Source organism: Euprymna scolopes, chromosome 32, assembly GCF_053919585.1.
Source record: "Euprymna scolopes isolate OS-2025 chromosome 32, ASM5391958v1, whole genome shotgun sequence".
Lineage (NCBI taxonomy): Eukaryota > Metazoa > Mollusca > Cephalopoda > Sepiida > Sepiolidae > Euprymna > Euprymna scolopes.
Genome location: NC_136513.1, coordinates 38,312,979 through 38,334,114, shown reverse-complemented (window position 1 = coordinate 38,334,114; position 21,136 = coordinate 38,312,979). Strand labels below are relative to the sequence as shown.

The following is a 21,136-nucleotide window of genomic DNA, read 5'->3' as shown; positions in this document are numbered from 1 at the left end:
AGATTACTTGGCACTTTTGAAAGATCATCATAGCTCTTATCAAATAACCTTCACCTTTTGTCCGCAAGGAATGAAAGGGAGACAAAGGGAGATAAATACATTAAATATGTACATCTCGATCATCCTGTCTTTTCGTGTCTTTGTCATCTTTGTTTGAATTATACGCGCACACGGACCAGTACCGATATGCTTTGTAAAATCTGCACCAACATTTAAATAAATCGTGTTCGCGCAAAACTGCTTCGCAGGTTACGCCCTTGAACACCAAATAACAAAGCAGCCTCTGTTTCACCTATCTACCTCATTAGGCGTAGCTTTATCTTTTTTTTCGACGCGGTTACCTCCCTTTGTCCCGTTCCTGTAACAACACACATATATATAAGCGTAGATAAAGTGTCTCCACAGATAAGACGAAGATTTTTCTTACTCCTCCGCCATGGCATCTCATACACTATTCGTGTTCGCATTTGTAGCCGTCATATATTTCTTACCATGTGTCAACTGCATTCCTACGCCACAGGTATGATATTTTTCTTTTCAAAACTTACTAAATATATATGTATAAGTATGATAATTTGTTTTAATTTTTTTTTCCAAGATTGGACCATGCCTTCTACTTCTCTACGATATTCCGCGTTTCATACGCGTGAGAATTTGTCAGGCTTATCTGACGAATTCTCGGGAGAATGAAACGCGGAATATTCTGTGTAGCTTAATTGCCACATATATTTTCATAACTTACAACCTTGCTTTACCTAAGTATTGAGCACTGTTGAAGTAAATCCTGAAAAATTACCCATAAAATTATACCTTCGTATATTAATGTATGCGATTACATTAAGTAGTCATATATATATATATATATATATATATATATATATATATATATATATATATATATATATATATATATATAAGTAAAAGTTCAACGATTAGACATTGAGAAAGTCTACCAAACTCCTCCGCCAATTTTGGATCTTACCTCTAGAAATTTAAATGTAAGTTACTTGGATATGGATTAAACATAGGGCATTGACAAGCTTCTTGGCTTGACCATTACTCCTGATCTTAAATGGAACACGTACATCAAATCTGCTGCCAAGGCCGCTGGAAAAATGGTGGGATCTTTCTATCGATTCTGTAGATATCTCACTGCTGATGCTATTCTCTATCTATATAAGAGCCAGGTACGTCCAAGGATGTAATACTGTTGCCACATCTGGGCAGGGGCTGTTAGAAAGGACTTGGCCTGCCTTGATAGAGTTCAAAATAGACTTCGTAGCCTCGTAGGAGATGTCCTTTTCTCTTCCTTGCAACCTCTATCTCACAGAAGAGATGTTGCGAGTTTGTCTCTGATGTATCGTTATTTTCATGGAAAGTGCTCAACTGAGCTTCAATCTATGGTCCCCCCTCGCAAAACTTTCACAAGAAACACTCGTCTAGCTGTAAACACTATCAATAATTCCCCCCACTCTTTATCTGTGCCTAAACCTAAACGTAGATTCCATGAACACAGCTTCTTTCTTAGAACTGCACGCCTGTGGAATTGTCTTCCGTTTTCCTGCTTTCCGGTTGACTACAATATGGTTGTCTTTAAGTCTAACGTAAATAAGTTCTTGATGAGCCGTTCCATATAATTTATCAAATTTACCAAATTTTCATTACTAATGATTACTATATTGTCCAATTTCTAATGTACACTCTTTAACCCTTATCCTTGAGTGGCCTCTTGGCCTTGATAATGTGGTGATGCCTATGTAAAAAAAAAAAGTTATGAACAGTACATATGGCCACACAAACCTTCACTTAACTGCTAGTATTATATATATATATGTGTGTGTGTGTGTGTGTGTGTGTGTGTGTGTGTGTGTGTGTGTGTGTGTGTGTGTGTGTGTAGGGGGCGAGAAGACCATAGTACTATTCACGAATGTCTTAGGACATTTCTAAGGAGGCTCTCTCTCTCTCTCTCTCTCTCTCTCTCTCTATATATATATATATATATATATATATATATATATATATATATATATATACGCTGAAAAGGGGTTGGGCCCCGAAACATGTATGTCTATAGATTACTGTTTTAAACAATAATAAGTAAATAAATAATTAAATACCGTTTTTTTTATGTCCAAATAAAAATTGGGTAACTTTCTAAAAAAACAAACGATCTCAAAAGTGGAGACGCTAATCTTAATATCGTTTAAAAATCAACAACAAAAATCTACGTAATATATATATATATGTATATATATATATATATATATATATATATATATATATATATATATATATATATAGTAATTTATAAAATATATATGGCGATTAAGCTACACTGAATATTCTGCGTTTCATCCAACTATAGGATTCGTCAGGCTTATATATAAATTACTAACTAGCTCTACCTACGTATTGAACACTTTTGAAGTAAATACTTACAGTTTACGCATAAATCTATACTTTCGTATAGTAAATTTATGTGAATAAATGAAATAGTTATATATATATATATATATATATATATATATATATAGAGAGAGAGAGAGAGAGAGAGAGAGAGATAAAGTCCGCACTTGTAATTTTTTTCAAAAACTACAAATTCAAGATAAAGGTAAAGTAACTGTTTAAACAAACTATACCTCATTTTTTTGGCTTTTTATTCTTCTATAATTTTACCTGTTCATATTTGACTTTTAATTGAAATATTCTAGTGGTCACGTCAATTTTAAAAAATGACTTCAAATTGAGGAGGCAAAAAGAAAGTCTGCACAATCGAAAATTGTCATTTAAATGTAACTTTGGGACATTAATGCAACACAAATACAACAGGAACACGATGAACTAGTTAATATTAAGTAGCATAGCCCTTCTGCAATTTAACAGCCTGCAATCTGTTGGGAATTTATTGAATTAGACTGCAGCCATACTCCTGGGAAAAGACATCTCACTTTTCTTTAATTTTTGTCCAAAGTTCTTCCAAATTCGAAATTTTACCATTGCGTAGCTGTTGCTTGATGTAATGCCATACGTTTTCGATAGGATTGAGGTCTAGAGATTGTGCAGGTCAATTGAAACACGGAATATCATGCTCTTGCAGGAACCTCTTGACATTGCTAGCTGTGTGAATGGGAGCATTATCCTGCATGAAGATGGGATTATCATCCAAATTCCGACCAAAGTAAGGTATAAAATGCTCAGTCAACATATTATTGTACTTGGTCGAATTAATTCGACCTTGCAAGCGAACTATAAGCCCTGAATCATTAGTACATATAATGCCCCACACCAAAACTGAACGTCCACCACCTTGCAGCGTTGAAACTGAGCACCTAGGATTACATTCTTCGTTTTTCCTCCGACGGACGTACTGCCTACCATCACTGACTAACCTATTGAACTTGCTTTCGTCGCCAAAAAGCATTTTTACCAATATGAAGGGTCATGAACTTCATTGCATGTGACGAAGTCCAGGCGGCGCTTTTTGTTCTTTACAGAAATCATTGGCTTGCACCTTGCAACATATCTTCGTAAATTAAATTCCTTTAATATGTCCTTGACAGTAGAAAGTGAGCAGTTTTTAACAAGATTGCACTGTTTCTTAGGCTGCGGATCTTGATATCACTGTCTTTCCTGCTAGAAGTAATTCTAGTACAACCAGATTTAGGGGTATCACGAATACTGCCGGTGTTTTGGTACTTTTGCAAGTCTTTTGTGCTGTTTTCTCATCACATTTCAATCTGCGACCGATTTCACGATTGGATAAACCGGAAAGGTGGAGATTTATGAGCTCCTGACGATCACTAAGAATTTGTGGCATATGGACAAAATATTATGTTGTATAACCTGCAACAACAAAAATTACGATTCGAAATGTTTAGTTGCCTATTGGTAGATATTTTAAACTGATTTAGGGGCGATAATTTAAGCTGATTATGAACGAATTTGTTGCGGCGGACTTTCTTTTTGCCTCCTCAAATTGAAGTTATTTTTTTAAATTGATGTGAACATTAGAATATTCCAATTAAAGTCAAATATGAAGAGGTAAAATTATAGAGGAATAAAAGGCTAACCAAATGAGGTATAGGTTGTGTAAACAGTTACTTTTACTTTAGCTTAAATTTGCAGTTTTTAAAAAAAAATTACAAGTGTGGACCAAGGGTAATATGCACTAATGATGACTAAGAGCATTTTTAAGGAGGTTATATATATATATATATATATATATATATATATATATATAATAAGGGTTATATGGCCATATTATAAGGTGGTATATGAGTATGTATACACACATACATATACATATATATGCGTGTGGCTGTGTGTGTCTATGTCTGTGTGTTTTTTAATTATTACAAACTCAAGTGTAATAACTTAATTCATTACAAATAATTTCAATGGACAGAAAATCAGTGATAGATACTGTTGTTAGAATTGAAGTCGACTTTAGGTAAGGAAGGGAGAAAATAATAAAAATAGATATAAATATAATATGAACAAATGGGTTATTTGGAAAAATCTCAATAAAGTAGACGCAATAAAACAATGTTGAGTTTGCCTAAAAATAAAGTTCTATGAAAATGATTAAGGAAAGCCAGAGTGCACATCCAGAGATCAAAGGATTCGGCTTAATTCATTTTGGTCTACTGCTGGCTCTGGCTAATGAAAACAGGTTTCCTATATTTTCTGATATTTCTATTTCATTTGGCTATATATCAGAGGGGAGAGATGCAACTTCTAGGGCTTCATCGAAGAGGTTTTTTGAGATGGAGCGGAAATAGTTTATAGTATTTTGTTGAAGAACGTCCTGGGAACGCAACTAGCTCCCCGGGGAAATAAACGATATCCCAACGATAAAGATATGGTCAGAAGTCTTAGAAACGATCCCAGTATGATGCGAAGATGGGTCAATCATTAGGGCCTGAGTATCAAGAGGAAATACATGAGATGATGACTGTTAGTTTGTAACTCCATCATTCTCTTAAGATCACTCAGGTGGCATTTATGGAAAACATTAAATCTATACAACATATATTACAACATTTCTACGTAGAATTTGCAAGTGTTTTTCACCGTTACTTAAACTTACTACACTTAACTAGTGTTGAGAGGTGAGAGTGTGCCCTCTTCATTTACGGAGAGTCAGAAATATGCGTGCTCACCTCATGACGGTCCGGACAAAAGAGGCCGATATAAGAAAGGGAATTATGGGGCTGCATTTCTGTGTATTCCTCCGCCTACGACCAAATCACCACCTGGCCAGGCAGGGGAAGGATGCGTAAGCAACAACCAAAACCATGGCACCACGATATAGTGACATAAGTTCTCAATATCAACTAGAATGAAAGCCTGCTAGAACGGATAATATTGATTCTCAAAGAAAATGTTCTTTCTATCCACTAAGATTAGATTAAAATTACTATAATTCTAAAAACAATACGTATAATTTAAAACAATAGAAGTTTAAGTTCCGCTTTTCTACCTTCGATGCTCCTAAATGACGATGAAACGAATTTAATTCAAATCTGGCATGTTTTAACATCCAACTGGGAAATCATGATAACTAAAACCTTTTTTTTAATACTTTCAGAATGTGATATTTGACAGATAATTATCACAGGATGCTAAAAAAATCAAAGAATCCGAGATATGTAAATTCACACGTCTTGGGTACGTTTAAATAAAAGTATATTAAACTAAATAATGTCGTTGCGTTAATTATTATTTATTTACATGCAATCTTATGAATATTTAATTATACACTTATATTTATTATATATATATATATATATATGTGTGTCTTTACATAAGCAGAAGTTTGTTGCTACACAGTCATCAGGCAACAACCCTTATTTTAAAAAATAAGGGTTGTTGCCTGGTGAGGTCTCTTGTTAGTAAATACTATTAGACCGAAACATACTCATGACTGTGTAGCAACAAACTACTACTTGTATAAAGACAAATTTAACCTGCTCTACTTCTGTATTGAGCACTCTTGTATGAACCTCGTTATATTTTACTGGTCACCCTAGCTTTGGAAAATAGCAACCTTAAATTATATATATATATATATATATATATATATATATATTGACTTCACTGCAATATGACATATATATGTCATATATGACATGTCCACAGTGTATGTACATATATTTATACATATATATGTGTATATATGCACATATATATGTATATAAATATATATATATATATATATATATATATATATATATATGTATGTATATCGTGAGATATAGAGGGGGAAAAGCAGAGACTAAGAGATCGCGAGACAAATATATTGATTTATTTATATGATATTACTTTAGTGTGAGATAATTATATATTATTAACAGACTGCCAAACGTTGCTCGGTTGTAATGTATGCTTGAATATTATATTTATGTAGATAATGTATTTGTTATTACAGTGACAATTCACTATCAATTATATTAAACTTAGTATAGAACAGTAAAATCGAAACTATATATATATATATATATATATATATATATATATATATATATATATGTACGTAGATTTTTTTTTAAACGATGATATGATAAATTAAGCGTCTTCTCCTTGAAGGTCGTGTTTCTTAGGAAATCGCCCATATATTTATTTGAACGTAAACAAGTAATATTTTTTCTTTATTATTTTTTAAATGTAATCTACGGAATTGCATGTTGCGTTCCGAAACATGTATGTAGAGAGATTATTGCTTTAAAAATAATATATATATGTATATATATATATATATATATATATATATATATATATATATATATGACTTGTGTGCTATTAGTAAGAATCGAAACCAAACCATAGGACTTTTAACCTTTATTCCTTAGCCACTGAGCCACGCCCATACGCACACACACACACACACACACACACACACACACACATATATATATATATATATATATATATATATATGGAAATTTAATTAACTTACTCGGATTTACATTTCTGGATTTTACCGTCATGTGATACTTTACCTTTCACCAGACTATCCATGAAGAACCTGAAGTCCTACCTAACTAATATTCCTGGAGAACCAAGTGCAAAAGAGATTCAGGCAATTACACTTAAGGGAACAGCGAGGATACTAAAAAGAACTCTCAGTTGATTTCATAAAAAAGCGGGGCAATGTTGGCAGCTGGTTTGGCTGCCCCATACCCAGCATTACAATCTTAAAAGGAAGAAAAAAAAAGTGAAATTACCTTTTTCTTCACCATATTCCCTCTGCTTCACTTATTGTTATCAAGTATGATCTTTGACTTAGTTGTAGTTTCATCAAATACTTTTGTATGCAAAATCCGATCCCACAGTTTGCTAATACTTACCCTCTGATGAGAAGGAAAGTATTTTTTGGAAACACCGCGGATTAAGGACTATCCACTTAATAAGTGTTTCCTTTTCAGATTAGATATGTTTTTAACTCTTTTTCAAAATGTTTTTAACATGTTTTAATTATTTGCTCTTGTATAATATATATATATATATATATATATATATATATATATATATATATAAATTCACCTGTCATCCCTTTTTTAAAGATTGAATGGCCGATCGTCGAAGATAAGATTCAAGCAAGGTTCACATAATTTTATGATTATATAGATATAATAAATATTTGCTTATTTAGTTTATTTTCTAATATATCTCTACATTCTACATCTTTTATTTTAAGCAACCCCCTTTTGGTGGCTGGCAAAATATTAGCGTTAACAATCCAACCGTCCAGGAATTGGTGAAGGACATGCCGGAGATTGTTCCAGAGTTTACTGTTATGGATATCATTGATGTGGTTCACGCGAAATCACAGGTAAACACTTTTTTTCTTTAGAGCATGCGATCATACGAGAGTTTCCTAATATTAACGTAGATATTGTCATTGTTTTTTCACTGTTTAAGATCTCACAAGTTACGCCAATTAGACAATGATAGGCAGAGAAGACAGACGTACATCACATGATCATTGTCTCCACATTCGCAGATGATTTGGGTTAGTTTTGCTATCTCCATCATCCCATTTTCGTTCTAAGGCAACTGGTGATTTTCGCTTGACTTAGAGTGCTACTGAATAGAAGGGGCGGAGCTTTCTCTACGTGTTTGCTCCCTTCTATTGATGCTTGATTGAGGAAAGCGGCCCTGTCGGTGGGGCATTAGAATACGCCGACTGCCCCCCCCCCTACAGAGGGTAAAAGTCCCTTAATGGGAGTCCTGGATATGACCTTAAACTATATCCGATGGTAAGGCCCAAGCTTGCGGGCTCTGGGGAGTGTGGAGCCAACCTTTAATTGTCATTGCTCCCAGGTCTACTCTGATCGTGAGTGGTAGTATCTGTTAGGGTCCCAACTATGGGTTAAATAGAAACTGACTTGCAACAAACAAATATATTCTATCAAAAATTTTTCAAAATCACCGGATTCGGCATTAAATAACCTGAAAATGGTTGATATGCCGTAAAACAAAAACAACCAACCAATCAAATTGAGGAAAGTGCGTAACATAAAGCGGATGTGAAAAAAGAACTATAAAAAAGAAAGAGAACGCTCACGAGGGAGACGAGATTTATTTCGAGATATCGTCGGGAGAGACGTCGAGAACGTTCTGTATCAAGTCGGGCTAATTTTACTGCCGGATGTTCATATTCAGATGTCCGGAATATATTGGTAACAATAGATCACCTGTTAATAATAAATGTATTTTAAACCACTGCTATTACTTTTGAAATAAAGAACACTGCTGTACAGATTCCAGATGAAACATCGCCCCAGAAACATAAAATTTAGGCCCTGGCTGTGCGTTTGTCATACTAATGTTAAAAATTGTTAATCAACACTAATTAATTGCCAATAAAAGAAATTTGTTTAAACTTATAAATGAATTTGATAAAATTGTTGATATATGTAATAAAATAAATTTATATCCATGCAAAGTTCTTGATCCGATTTAAAAAATAGTTTCGGATAAAAATAAACATAAATGCATTATAGATGTAACCGTTATTCAATATTATCTAAATAAATAAATATAAAATCATTATCAATAAAAAATAATGTAATATATTTTCATGTTAATATATGGCAATATGAATACGATTTATTGATTACGTGAATTTATAGTTGACGAATCTCAATTACAATTAAAAGATGGCGGAACACATTGAAAAACAACGGCAACCTCTTTTCCAACTTGCGGATTTTGTAATCATGTTCATGTTCCTTTATTTCCTTCTAAAGTTGGTAAGTTCCTTTTTTCTGATGAGATAACGGAGGAATAAATTCAAAAAATAATTACAGGAATTGTTCTACACTGCGAAACACGTGCAATTCTGTCAAGAATTTTGCATGTCAGAATAGTTACAAAAATAAACCGTAAGATAGTCAAGATGTTGTAATTTCGAATATAAAATGTTGTCATATATATATGTTTTATTTTTTTTATTACCGTTTTATCTGTTTGGTTATATATGTTTCGGATGTTGGACCGTGTTTACCATCCCACAGCCTAGTCAGACCTTACAGGAATGGTTGTTAGTATTTGGAAGAAGTGTTTTAGAAGAAATATGAAAAAAGGAGAAAGAAAAGAGAGGGGGTGGAGACCGGTATCGACAATATTTCAGTTTTGAAGGTTAAAATATATTAGATAGTATTTTGTGTGGGGGTAGCATATTCAGGTAGGCGTGCGTGGAGATATATGGATATAGAGAGGGGAGGGGGAGAGAGGATGGTAAAGAGAAAGTAGAGGGTGTAAGGGAAGGAGGGGGAAGGAGTTTCAACTTTTAGGTTTTAAATTTGATTGCTTTTTGCTTGTTCAGCCCGGTCTATGAAGTAGATGAGGGAGAGAGAGAGAGAGAGAGAGAGAGAGAGAGAGAGAGAGAGAGAGAGAGGTACATGTTTCCAATTAAAATTTATTTCGTAGTCGACTTGTTTATTTCAGGTTTTAGGTAGTTAAGGATTAATAATGCGCTAACGCACGCGCAAATACGCATACATACACACACATACATATGTACATTTCTACAGACACACAGACACACACGCACACGCATACATACAAACAATGTATATGCAGACATACCTGCATCCATTTGCAGACATACACACACAACCTCCATAATACATACATACTCACATATACACGTAGACACATATGCACTTACATACATATGCACACACAGACACGCACGCACATACATGCACGTTGAGATGTAGATCTCCAGTAAGAAGTATGTGTACATATACATACATGTACACATAGATACACACAAATACACACACACATGCGCCCATATATAGGTATATACAATTACATGAATATACATATTTATAAAACCACAAACACACAGATATAGACACACACACACACACACATATATATATGTATGTATGTATATATACATAGACATGTGTACACCCACACCAAGCAAATAAAGTAAAGTTAGGATAAATAATAATAATAATAATAATAATAATAATAATAATAATAATAATAATAATAATAAATAAGTAAATACATGAGTTTAGTTAATAATACGAAGTTAGGTAGACGACTCGTTAAGTTCATATATATATATATATATATATATATATATATATATATATATATATATGGGATGGGCTCCCAAATATGGTGCTTTAGGCAGTGGTCATGTTTAACTTTATTTTCAGTGTTAAATGTATTGTGGATATCGGCGTATACATACATACACGTACATGCATTTAAACTCAGATATAGCTATACCTGTATACATACGTTCAGCGATGCATACCCATAGATACACACATATATACAGACATTACCACCCAGATGTACGCAAACACATACATGTGCACATAGATATAGACATACCAATATACATTCATGTATATACACACGACCCATGAGCACATATATTCATATACGCGCACATAAAAGCATATATATATACACACACCTAAGGATATAGATCCAATCATGCCAGCACATAGGCACATATGCATATATGAAAAAGAGTACAAATATACACACATATATAGACATATACATATATATATACATAGAGGCGTGCATATTTATACGAAGTAAGTAAAGTATAATTAGGGTAGATAAATAAATAAATAAACAAATAAAGGATTACTAAATAAGGGGGTGTACTTTATAATGCGATGTAGACGTATTGTAAGATATGTTCAAGATACATGTTGTTGGTTTAATATTTAGGGGTCTGTATTGATTTGCTTTGCTCATTGGATAGGGATTAATTTATAGTGTCTATGAAAAAAATTAGAGTGGAGTATAAAGGTTTAAAGGTTAAAGATTAAAGTCACATATATAGGGGGTGGGCTCCTAAGATTGTGCTTTGGGCAGTGGTTATGCTTAACTTTATTTTCAGTGTCAAGTGTATTGTGGTTATAGGCATATATACACATACAAACACATGTGCATATAAATCCAGATATAGCTACACCTGCATATATACGATCAGCCATGCATACATATAGATACATATACACATACAGACACTAACATCCAGATGCACGCATATACATGCATGCGCAGATAGACATAGATATACAAATATATACGCATGCATATACACACGCGCCATGAACACATATATCTATGCGCGCGTACATAGAAAGATATACATAAATATACATAGGGATATATACATAGATCGAATCATGTCCGTACATACATATACATATACACATAAAGATACATGCACGTGTACAGACAAGTAGGTAGGTGCGTTAAAGATAATAGTATTTATGGTATATCTACAAAAAAGTACATATATATATATATATATATATATATATATATATATATACATACATATATCCATACAAATGGCAACATATGTACCCCATATAAATGTGGGAGTTTTAGTAGTAATTAGTGAGTGGGGGATTAGTACGATTTATGGGTAGACGAATGTGTAGAGTGGTAAGGTAATTTAGGGTATGGGGGTGCAGTAAAGGGATTTGGTTATGTTGATGTTACAGTAATTGGATTATGTGGTAGATGGATGTAGTGTGTGTATTATTCAACGCGTCTAAAAGGATGTTGTTTGAGGGATGTTTCAGAAGGGTGTATAATTGCCTAGGAAATGGGATTTGTAATGCCGGCAGTTTATAGTGGTTTCATTTTTTTTCTGTTTAGTAATTTTTCTCTATCTTTAAAACTGAATATAAAGAGTTTTTCGTTCAGGCAGGCGTTAGATTTTTTTAAGGATTTCCAAGGTAATGGTTGGTGTAAGGTTATTTAAGATTAGATCTAGATACTGGGAGGTTAGTGAGGTTTTGTTAGGGTGGTTGGGGGTTGTGAAGGAGCATTTGTGTACTCTAAACCTATCTTTAAAGGAGGTACCTGCCAAGCCAATATAATATTTTTGTCGTTTGGGTTTTCCTCAGGTGCAATTGGGCTTTATATACTACTTCTGTTTGTAGACATTGCTGATTAAGTGGGCATTGGGATTTGTGGGTGCAGTTACAATTATTTCTGCTAGTGTTATTTGTGTTTTATCTTTGTTAAGTATTTTCCTATTGTCTTTCTTGATTATTTGTTCTAGGTTATCAGTACAGCTGTAGCTAAGCTTAATTGTGTTTTTATTAAATATTTTGTGTAGTGTGTGATTGGATGGAAAAGGGTTGTTTATTAGTTGACAGAATTATTTGCCTAGTTTCGTTTTTATCATAATATTGAAGGGGGGTTGGACCAGATTATTTTTCTGGACCTATTTTTCTTGTTTGGGGTATTAGCTGGATTAGGTTCAATGTAATTAAAGATAGTGTTTGGGTGGCCTCTTTCTTTAAGGGCATTTTCATAAAATGTTTTATGTTTGTTGAATATTTCAAATTTAGAGGAATTAGTACTAAGTTTTTTTCGATACATGCAGGGACATATTTAATGATATGTTTTAGGTGGTTCGATACTGGGTGTATATAGAGTGGGTAAGTATTGTCTTTAGTATAAGCTTCATATGAGTTATGGGAGAGGTTGAGAGTTATATCGAGAAAGTTAACAGTTTTTACGTTAGATTTAATAATAGATATATATATGTATATGTGCATGTATGTGTGTACACATAGGTATATTTATATGTATAAAAAAGGATAACGTCTACCTAAAACCACTAACCTAGTTCTAAAACAGATCCTTTGTTTGATAAAATGGATGCCCATTGGCTGATAGGAAGGGGCGCGGTGGATACTAGAAAGCTGATTGGCCAACTAGAAATCCTCAACATATATAAAAACAAGAAGCAACCACAGAATTCGCGCATAAGCCTGACGAATCCTATAGTTGGATGAAACGCAGAATATTCAGTGTAGCTTAATCGCCATATATATTTTATAAATTACTAACTAGCTCTACCTACGTATTGAGCACTTTTGAAGTAAATACTTAAAGTTTACGCATAAATCTATACTTTCGTATATTAAATTTATGTGAATAAATGAAGTAGTTATATATATATACATATATATATATATATATATATATATATATATATATATATATATATATATATATAAAGAGAGAGAGAGTATGGCGAGTCCACTCGATAGTAACATTAAAAAATGTGCAATGTAAACAGACATCTTGCTACTCAGCTTAATACATAGTATCTCACATGAAATTGGCACCGGGCCTTGATTGGGGTGATAAGGAAAAAATATTATTATTACTTTTCGATTTTGGAGCGTGTTTGCAACCCTTACACGATTCTATTTTCTGTTTTGGTTTTGTTTTCTTTTGTTTTTAAGAGGGCGAGGGTGATACTATTTTTCTTCCTTTTTTTTATTATTGACAATTTAAATCTAGATGATTTGTTTGTTGATAAACAAATCAGAAAAAACACATATCTACTATATAAAATTCATTATTACACTCAAAGTCTGAAATAAATCCAAAAAATTTTCATTTTTGTTAATTGTGTTTGACTAAATTTACGCCAGTGTTTTATGTAAACATAAATAGTTTCTTATAATTATGATTTCTGGCAAATAATTTACGCAGCTAAAGTACAGATTTACCCTTCATTACATTACCTACGGATACACTTATTTGTTATATGTATTTATTTTGTTTACTATATTTGTTTTTGTATACTTCTCTTTTCAGGACGTATTATCGACACTGCTCAGACATTAGCCTTTTTTAGTAATTTTTTACCTTAGCTCCACCTGCAGAATTCCTTTAAAATTACGACTTTTATAGATTTTAGACTCTGGTGAATAGGAAATCTTTTTACCTTTGGCGGAGACATGTAGTTTCGAGATATAATGTCATGCATTGTGCACTGTAATTCACTGTTGTACACACGCGCGATAAACAAGTCTGCTTCTCTCCACACGATACTGCCAGTCCCCAATTTTTTTTGGGGGGGGGATCTTTACGTGTGAGTATGCGTACATCTATTATCAAGGTTAAATTTGCGCCAAATACTTTGACAACCTCATCATAAAATGGGTTGTCTATTTCGAAATCCTTTCTTACCATGGCGAGGTTGGGCGTGTATATTCTCTACGCAGTTTTTACATGAGGAGGTTGAGAGTGTATATTCCAAAATCCGTTCTTTATATTAGGACGTTAGGGATTGGCCACGAACAACAATTGGTTAATGGGTCCTGCTAGTATATATATATATATATATATATATATATATATATATATATATATATATTAATTGTTTATATTTATAGGTGGTTGCTGGAATGAACTATGCCGTGACAGTTCTAGCACGTCCCCGGTTTGTAATGTATCCACAACAAGTAAGTAATGAAATATTTTTTTAAATTATATATATATATATATATATATATATATATATATATATACATGTGTGGGGGTGCGTTGTGACCGAAAATGTCAGTAAGATAAACTCGTATAGAGATTTTATTTATATAAAAAGAGTTGTAGTACTTAATTCCTATATGGCGTATTACGAGTGACTCTAAATCTTGGTATATTCATGCCGTTAGGCGATTTCATATGCAGTTAGTTCCCACAGCACTTCCATTTCAAAGTCTCTTTGCACCGTAAAAATGTGTTCATATTTTTTCTGCTTCGTGTTGCGAGTTATTGAATCGGTGAATTGACTCTTTTTGCTCGATCTTGTCTGTTATGTTGTTGGTAGGGGCGGGTTGAGATCGAAAGTCTAAAAGATTGCGTCAATCGGCTCTTTCTCTACGGGTAACATGTCGCTAGTGTCGTCTGAATGGCGTGTTTTAACTGTTTGTGTATGATATGCACAATTTCCTCGTTTATACAAAGAAACCGAAATATTCGAGACTTGCATAATCGAATCAGGTTTTTTGATATTTTTTATGCTCCAATTTTTTTTTTCTGTTTGTGTTTCTAAGTATGTAAAGCTTTTATTTTCTCATCACTTTTTAATTGTTCATGTGATATCTTAACATCGATTCAAATTATATGTGTTATTCTTTTGTGTTTTTTTTTTGTTTTCAGCACGTTCCTTTATTTGTTAAGGCTTTGGTTGATTTCATAAACAGCTTGATTTCGAAAGGATTTTGTATGATATGTTTTCGTTTCTTGGACCTTTTCCAACTTACTTTCTGCTTAAAAGTGTTGTGTGATAAATGCCATCCAGTCCGTCCCAAATAATTTATTTAAATTTTTAGTGCGAAAAATTTCACTTTTTTTAATTGTACCTTTTAAGTTTACTGGTAAAAATAATCTGACAATAACATTAATTTATTGCCAGTAACAGTGCGAGCTGGCTTTTGTGTTTTCTGCAGAGTCAGTTTGTTAAATCTCTTTCACGTATGCAAATGTATAATAGAATTACCACACATGATGCCAAACAGTAATTTAACTGGATTTTTAGTATCTTTACTATTGCTTGCGTAAATTTTCGTCTGATTTATCGCTGTATCTTGTCTAATTCTATTTTTAATTGAAAATATGAGTTGGCATATGCTTTCTTCTCTTTTTCATTGGGAGTAATTCTTTTTCTTTTTACTGAAAATGTGTTTGAATATTTTTTTTTTTATTTTGTTTCAGGAGAGTAATTTTTTCTTTATATTGAAAATGTAATGTATCCTTTTTTTTTACTTGTTTGGAATCATAATTTACATTTGCGATCCATCTATGATTAAGAATCGCTTCCCTCGCTTACAACGTTTTGGCAATCTGCTGCAGTTTTATATAAGATGCGATTGGGTACGTTTTCAAGGTTAGTAAGTACGTTCCTTCTGATTCCAGCATTGTTGTTTGTCGACACTAGTTCCTGAGTAAAAACGGCAAGCCGCTCGTCTGAAGTTTTTTCACTTGTTTTGACAATGTTTTTGTAAGGTCCGTAAATGTGAGTTGTCCTATATTTTCTGCTCTTTTTAGGAGAGGATTTTTTTCTTTTATTCTTTCTTTTCCTCGTTTCGAATTTACTTTTTCGATTCATCCACGTTTAACAATGACAATCCGCTCGTCTAAAGTTGTCACAGTGCTTGCGTACGATTGACACAGTAGCTAAGGAAATAAAATTTCAACCTTTTGTTTCGTTTTCCATTGTTGTTCTTCAATTGCAAATATATTCATGTATTGCTCAATTAGCATGTTGTTGTTGTTTTAACATTTATTGTTCGATTTAATTTTGTGCTGCTCGGGTTTTAGTTTTCCCATGTTTATCATTTACGCCATGCAGTGAATCTTTTGGGTTCTACATCAGTAAGTATTTTAGTATTATATCCAATAGTTTGTGCATTGTTCATAATCAAATCAGCTTCGATCCGTGAATCCGTGAAATTTTTTTATGTGCTATTTTTCCATCTCTCCAGATACATACTCTCATCATCATCATCATCATCATCATCATCATCATCATCATTGCTGTTATTATTATTATTGTCGTTGTTGTTGTTGTTGTTTTTCTTAGTATTATCATCATCATCATCATCATCAGTATTATTATTATTGTTGCTTTTGTTTTTATTATAATTATTATTATTATCATCATTATTATTGTTGTTGTTATTTTTGTTTTTTTGTTAGTATTATTATCATTATTATAGTATTATTATTATTATTATTATTATTATTATTATTATTATTATTATTATTATTATTATTGGCTCATAAGGAGCTTGCATACAAGTCATCAAACATCTCTGCTTGAAAACAACCTGTGGTGTTCATTGGAAGCTGAGACAAAGTCTCACCAGATGTCCAGTACGCTCCACCTCTTTCGATAACATTTGCAAATAAATTTGCATTATCGCAACACCCTATCACCATTGATTTCTCGTTGGCAGCGGCCATTGGTCTCCACTGGAATTTAAGTGGTAATTAGCCTCCCCAAGGTACCAGTTCCTTTCGCACTTGTCCAGTGGAGGTCTGGTCAGCGCTCTCTCCTCGGTCTTTCAATCCTCCTTGACCCTTTTCGACTATTTGATATCTCTCTTTGGGGGGTTCTAGGGCAATGGGAGGGAATGGGGAGGGGACGGAGAACTTATAGTTATGCAGCTTCAATGTTCTTGGTTTCCTGTAACGCTTCTGCATGTTTTTTTTCTGCTGCAGTTTATCTGGCCGGCGTTTGTGGTTCCTGTGTATCAATCTCCGCATTCAAGGGGTTTTCTTAATATTTCAGCTGCTTTCATTATCGTTATCCGTTGTATTTTTGCAGCAATTCCTCTGATTCCAATTTCTCCCATACTTTTTTAAAAGCATTTCGGAATTGTTCATGTGGTCCTACTACAATAGGTATTATCTTGATTTTCTTCATCATGCAAATCCACTTTAGTCCTCTAGCTAGCTCTGTGTATTTGCTCCTTTTCTCCTTTTCTTTGATATTTACCTTGTAATCAGCTGAGACAGCAAAGTCTACGATTTGACATGACTTTTCTTTCTTGTTAATTATCACGACATCCGGTCTTCTTGCTTGGATTCGTTTAATCCGACATATCACATAGAATTTTGTGATTCTCATTTTCAAGGCCTGTTGCCGGCTTATGCTTGTACCATTTGTCTGTGCGTTCGAGATGCAGTTGTTTGCATGATTCCCAGTACACTGCCCTTTCCACTTGGTAGTGCCTTTTCTTGTATTCCTTTTATGCCAGTTTGCTGCATTCGCTTGCTATACGGTTTATCGCTTCGTCTCTTTGTCTACAGAGTCTGCATTTGCTGTTTTTTGTGTTTTGTCGATATTTGCTTTAATGTAGTTGGTTCTCATCTAGTTATCTTGTGCTGCAGTTATTAGGGATTCAGTTTCTCGGTTTACGTGTCCTTTTCGCATCCATATACAGGTGTTGTCGTTATTTTCATCTTTTGTCATTCTCATGAATTTTCCGTTAGTTCTCTTCCCATGTTTCTTTTCTCGTTTTATCCTTTGTTTCTGTTTTCTGTTTTGTTGATTTTTTTCAATGCACTTGCTGCCATAATTATCCTGTAAGTATTTTGTCATTATGTATTTTTCTAGTTCTTTTGTCTCATTAACATAGTCTTCTATGCAGACCAGACCTCTCCCGCTTTCTATCCTTTTCACGTAGAGTCTGTCAACATCATCATTTGGGTGTAATGCATTAGATTATTATTATTATTATTATTATTATTATTATTATTATTATTATTATTATTATTATTATTATTATTTAGATTCAAGAATGTACTGTCATCGTCTATTTCCCTGCTGTGTCATCGAGACGTCTTCTGGAGAAATTGAACTGCAGTGCAATTCTGTTACCATTGCCGTAGATTTACGATGCTTTCGTAATGCTGCTGATTTTTTGAATGTCTGAAATGCACAAAAAGGCAAATATTTGTACATGAAGTTTGTTTTTAAAATAAACAAGATACTAATGTTTGTACATGAAGTTTGTTTTTAAAATAAACAATATACTAATGTTTGTACATGAAGTTTGTTTTTAAAATAAACAATATACTAATGTTTGTACATGAAGTTTGTTTTTAAAATAAACAATATACTAATGTTTGTACATGAAGTTTGTTTTTAAAATAAACAAGATACTAATGTTTGTACATGAAGTTTGTTTTTAAAATAAACAATATACTAATGTTTGTACATGAAGTTTGTTTTTAAAATAAACAAGATACTAATGTTTGTACATGAAGTTTGTTTTTAAAATAAACAAGATACTAATGTTTGTACATGAAGTTTGTTTTTAAAATAAACAAGATACTAATGTTTGTACATGAAGTTTGTTTTTAAAATAAACAATATACTAATGTTTGTACATGAAGTTTGTTTTTAAAATAAACAAGATACTAATGTTTGTACATGAAGTTTGTTTTTAAAATAAACAATATACTAATGTTTGTACATGAAGTTTGTTTTTAAAATAAACAATATACTAATGTTTGTACATGAAGTTTGTTTTTAAAATAAACAAGATACTAATGTTTGTACATGAAGTTTGTTTTTAAAATAAACAATATACTAATGTTTGTACATGAAGTTTGTTTTTAAAATAAACAATATACTAATGTTTGTACATGAAGTTTGTTTTTAAAATAAACAAGATACTAATGTTTGTACATGAAGTTTGTTTTTAAAATAAACAAGATACTAATGTTTGTACATGAAGTTTGTTTTTAAAATAAACAAGATACTAATGTTTGTACATGAAGTTTGTTTTTAAAATAAACAATATACTAATGTTTGTACATGAAGTTTGTTTTTAAAATAAACAATATACTAATGTTTGTACATGAAGTTTGTTTTTAAAATAAACAAGATACTAATGTTTGTACATGAAGTTTGTTTTTAAAATAAACAAGATACTAATGTTTGTACATGAAGTTTGTTTTTAAAATAAACAAGATACTAATGTTTGTACATGAAGTTTGTTTTTAAAATAAACAATATACTAATGTTTGTACATGAAGTTTGTTTTTAAAATAAACAATATACTAATGTTTGTACATGAAGTTTGTTTTTAAAATAAACAAGATACTAATGTTTGTACATGAAGTTTGTTTTTAAAATAAACAATATACTAATGTTTGTACATGAAGTTTGTTTTTAAAATAAACAATATACTAATGTTTGTACATGAAGTTTGTTTTTAAAATAAACAAGATACTAATGTTTGTACATGAAGTTTGTTTTTAAAATAAACAAGATACTAATGTTTGTACATGAAGTTTGTTTTTAAAATAAACAAGATACTAATGTTTGTACATGAAGTTTGTTTTTAAAATAAACAATATACTAATGTTTGTACATGAAGTTTGTTTTTAAAATAAACAAGATACTAATGTTTGTACATGAAGTTTGTTTTTAAAATAAACAATATACTAATGTTTGTACATGAAGTTTGTTTTTAAAATAAACAATATACTAATGTTTGTACATGAAGTTTGTTTTTAAAATAAACAATATACTAATGTTCGTACATGAAGTTTGTTTTTAAAATAAACAATATACTAATGTTTGTACATGAAGTTTGTTTTTAAAATAAACAATATACTAATGTTCGTACATGAAGTTTGTTTTTAAAATAAACAATATACTAATGTTTGTACATGAAGTTTGTTTTTAAAATAAACAATATACTAATGTTTGTACATGAAGTTTGTTTTTAAAATAAACAATATACTAATGTTCGTACATGAAGTTTGTTTTTAAAATAAACAATATACTAATGTTTGTACATGAAGTTTGTTTTTAAAATAAACAATATACTAATGTTTGTACATGAAGTTTGTTTTTAAAATAAACAATATACTAATGTTTGTACATGAAGTTTGTTTTTAAAATAAACAATATACTAATGTTTGTACATGAAGTTTGTTTTTAAAATAAACAATATACTAATGTTTGTACATGAAGTTTGTTTTTAAAATAAACAATATACCAATGTTTGTACATGAGGTTTGTTTTTAAAATAAACAAGATACTAAAGAAAGTTTCCGCCTTTTATTTACTGTTCTTGTTTTTTTGTTGTTTTTTATTCACTCCAATCGTTAAAGAATTCTAATAAATTACTGTAAGCAAAAGAATGTCACAATGACTTTTAAACTTTAAACAGAATTCTTGTTCCTCAAACGCTGAAGAGAAGTCTTTATATAACTCCGGAATCAACACTGTTTCTCTGCTATCTCATAAAAAACAATACACTGTCTGTTTTCAACCTGTCATTTATTATGAGTTAGTTGG

General features: G+C 31.9%; 1 protein-coding gene across 1 annotated transcript; it reads left to right on the top strand.

Annotated features, from left to right (window-relative positions):
• The first annotated feature begins 363 nt into the window (after window positions 1-363).
• Window positions 364-18,820, top strand: LOC145256273 (uncharacterized). Its single transcript, XM_080114954.1, has 4 exons — window positions 364-520; window positions 7,700-7,834; window positions 14,709-14,777; window positions 18,613-18,820. Exons 1-4 carry the CDS (start codon window positions 437-439, stop codon window positions 18,709-18,711), a joined length of 387 nt encoding a protein of 128 aa, XP_079971080.1. The 5' UTR covers window positions 364-436; the 3' UTR covers window positions 18,712-18,820.
• Window positions 18,821-21,136: the final 2,316 nt, after the last annotated feature.

What these genes read in the sequence shown, in the direction of transcription:
- LOC145256273 (XM_080114954.1), top strand. Translation starts at nt 437, where the DNA reads ATGGCATCTCATACACTATTCGTGTTCGCATTTGTAGCCGTCATATAT. An exon ending in ACTGCATTCCTACGCCACAG is followed by an intron (nt 521 to 7,699) that starts GTATGATATTTT and finishes TTTTATTTTAAG; the next exon opens with CAACCCCCTTTTGGTGGCTG. An exon ending in TGGTTCACGCGAAATCACAG is followed by an intron (nt 7,835 to 14,708) that starts GTAAACACTTTT and finishes TTATATTTATAG; the next exon opens with GTGGTTGCTGGAATGAACTA.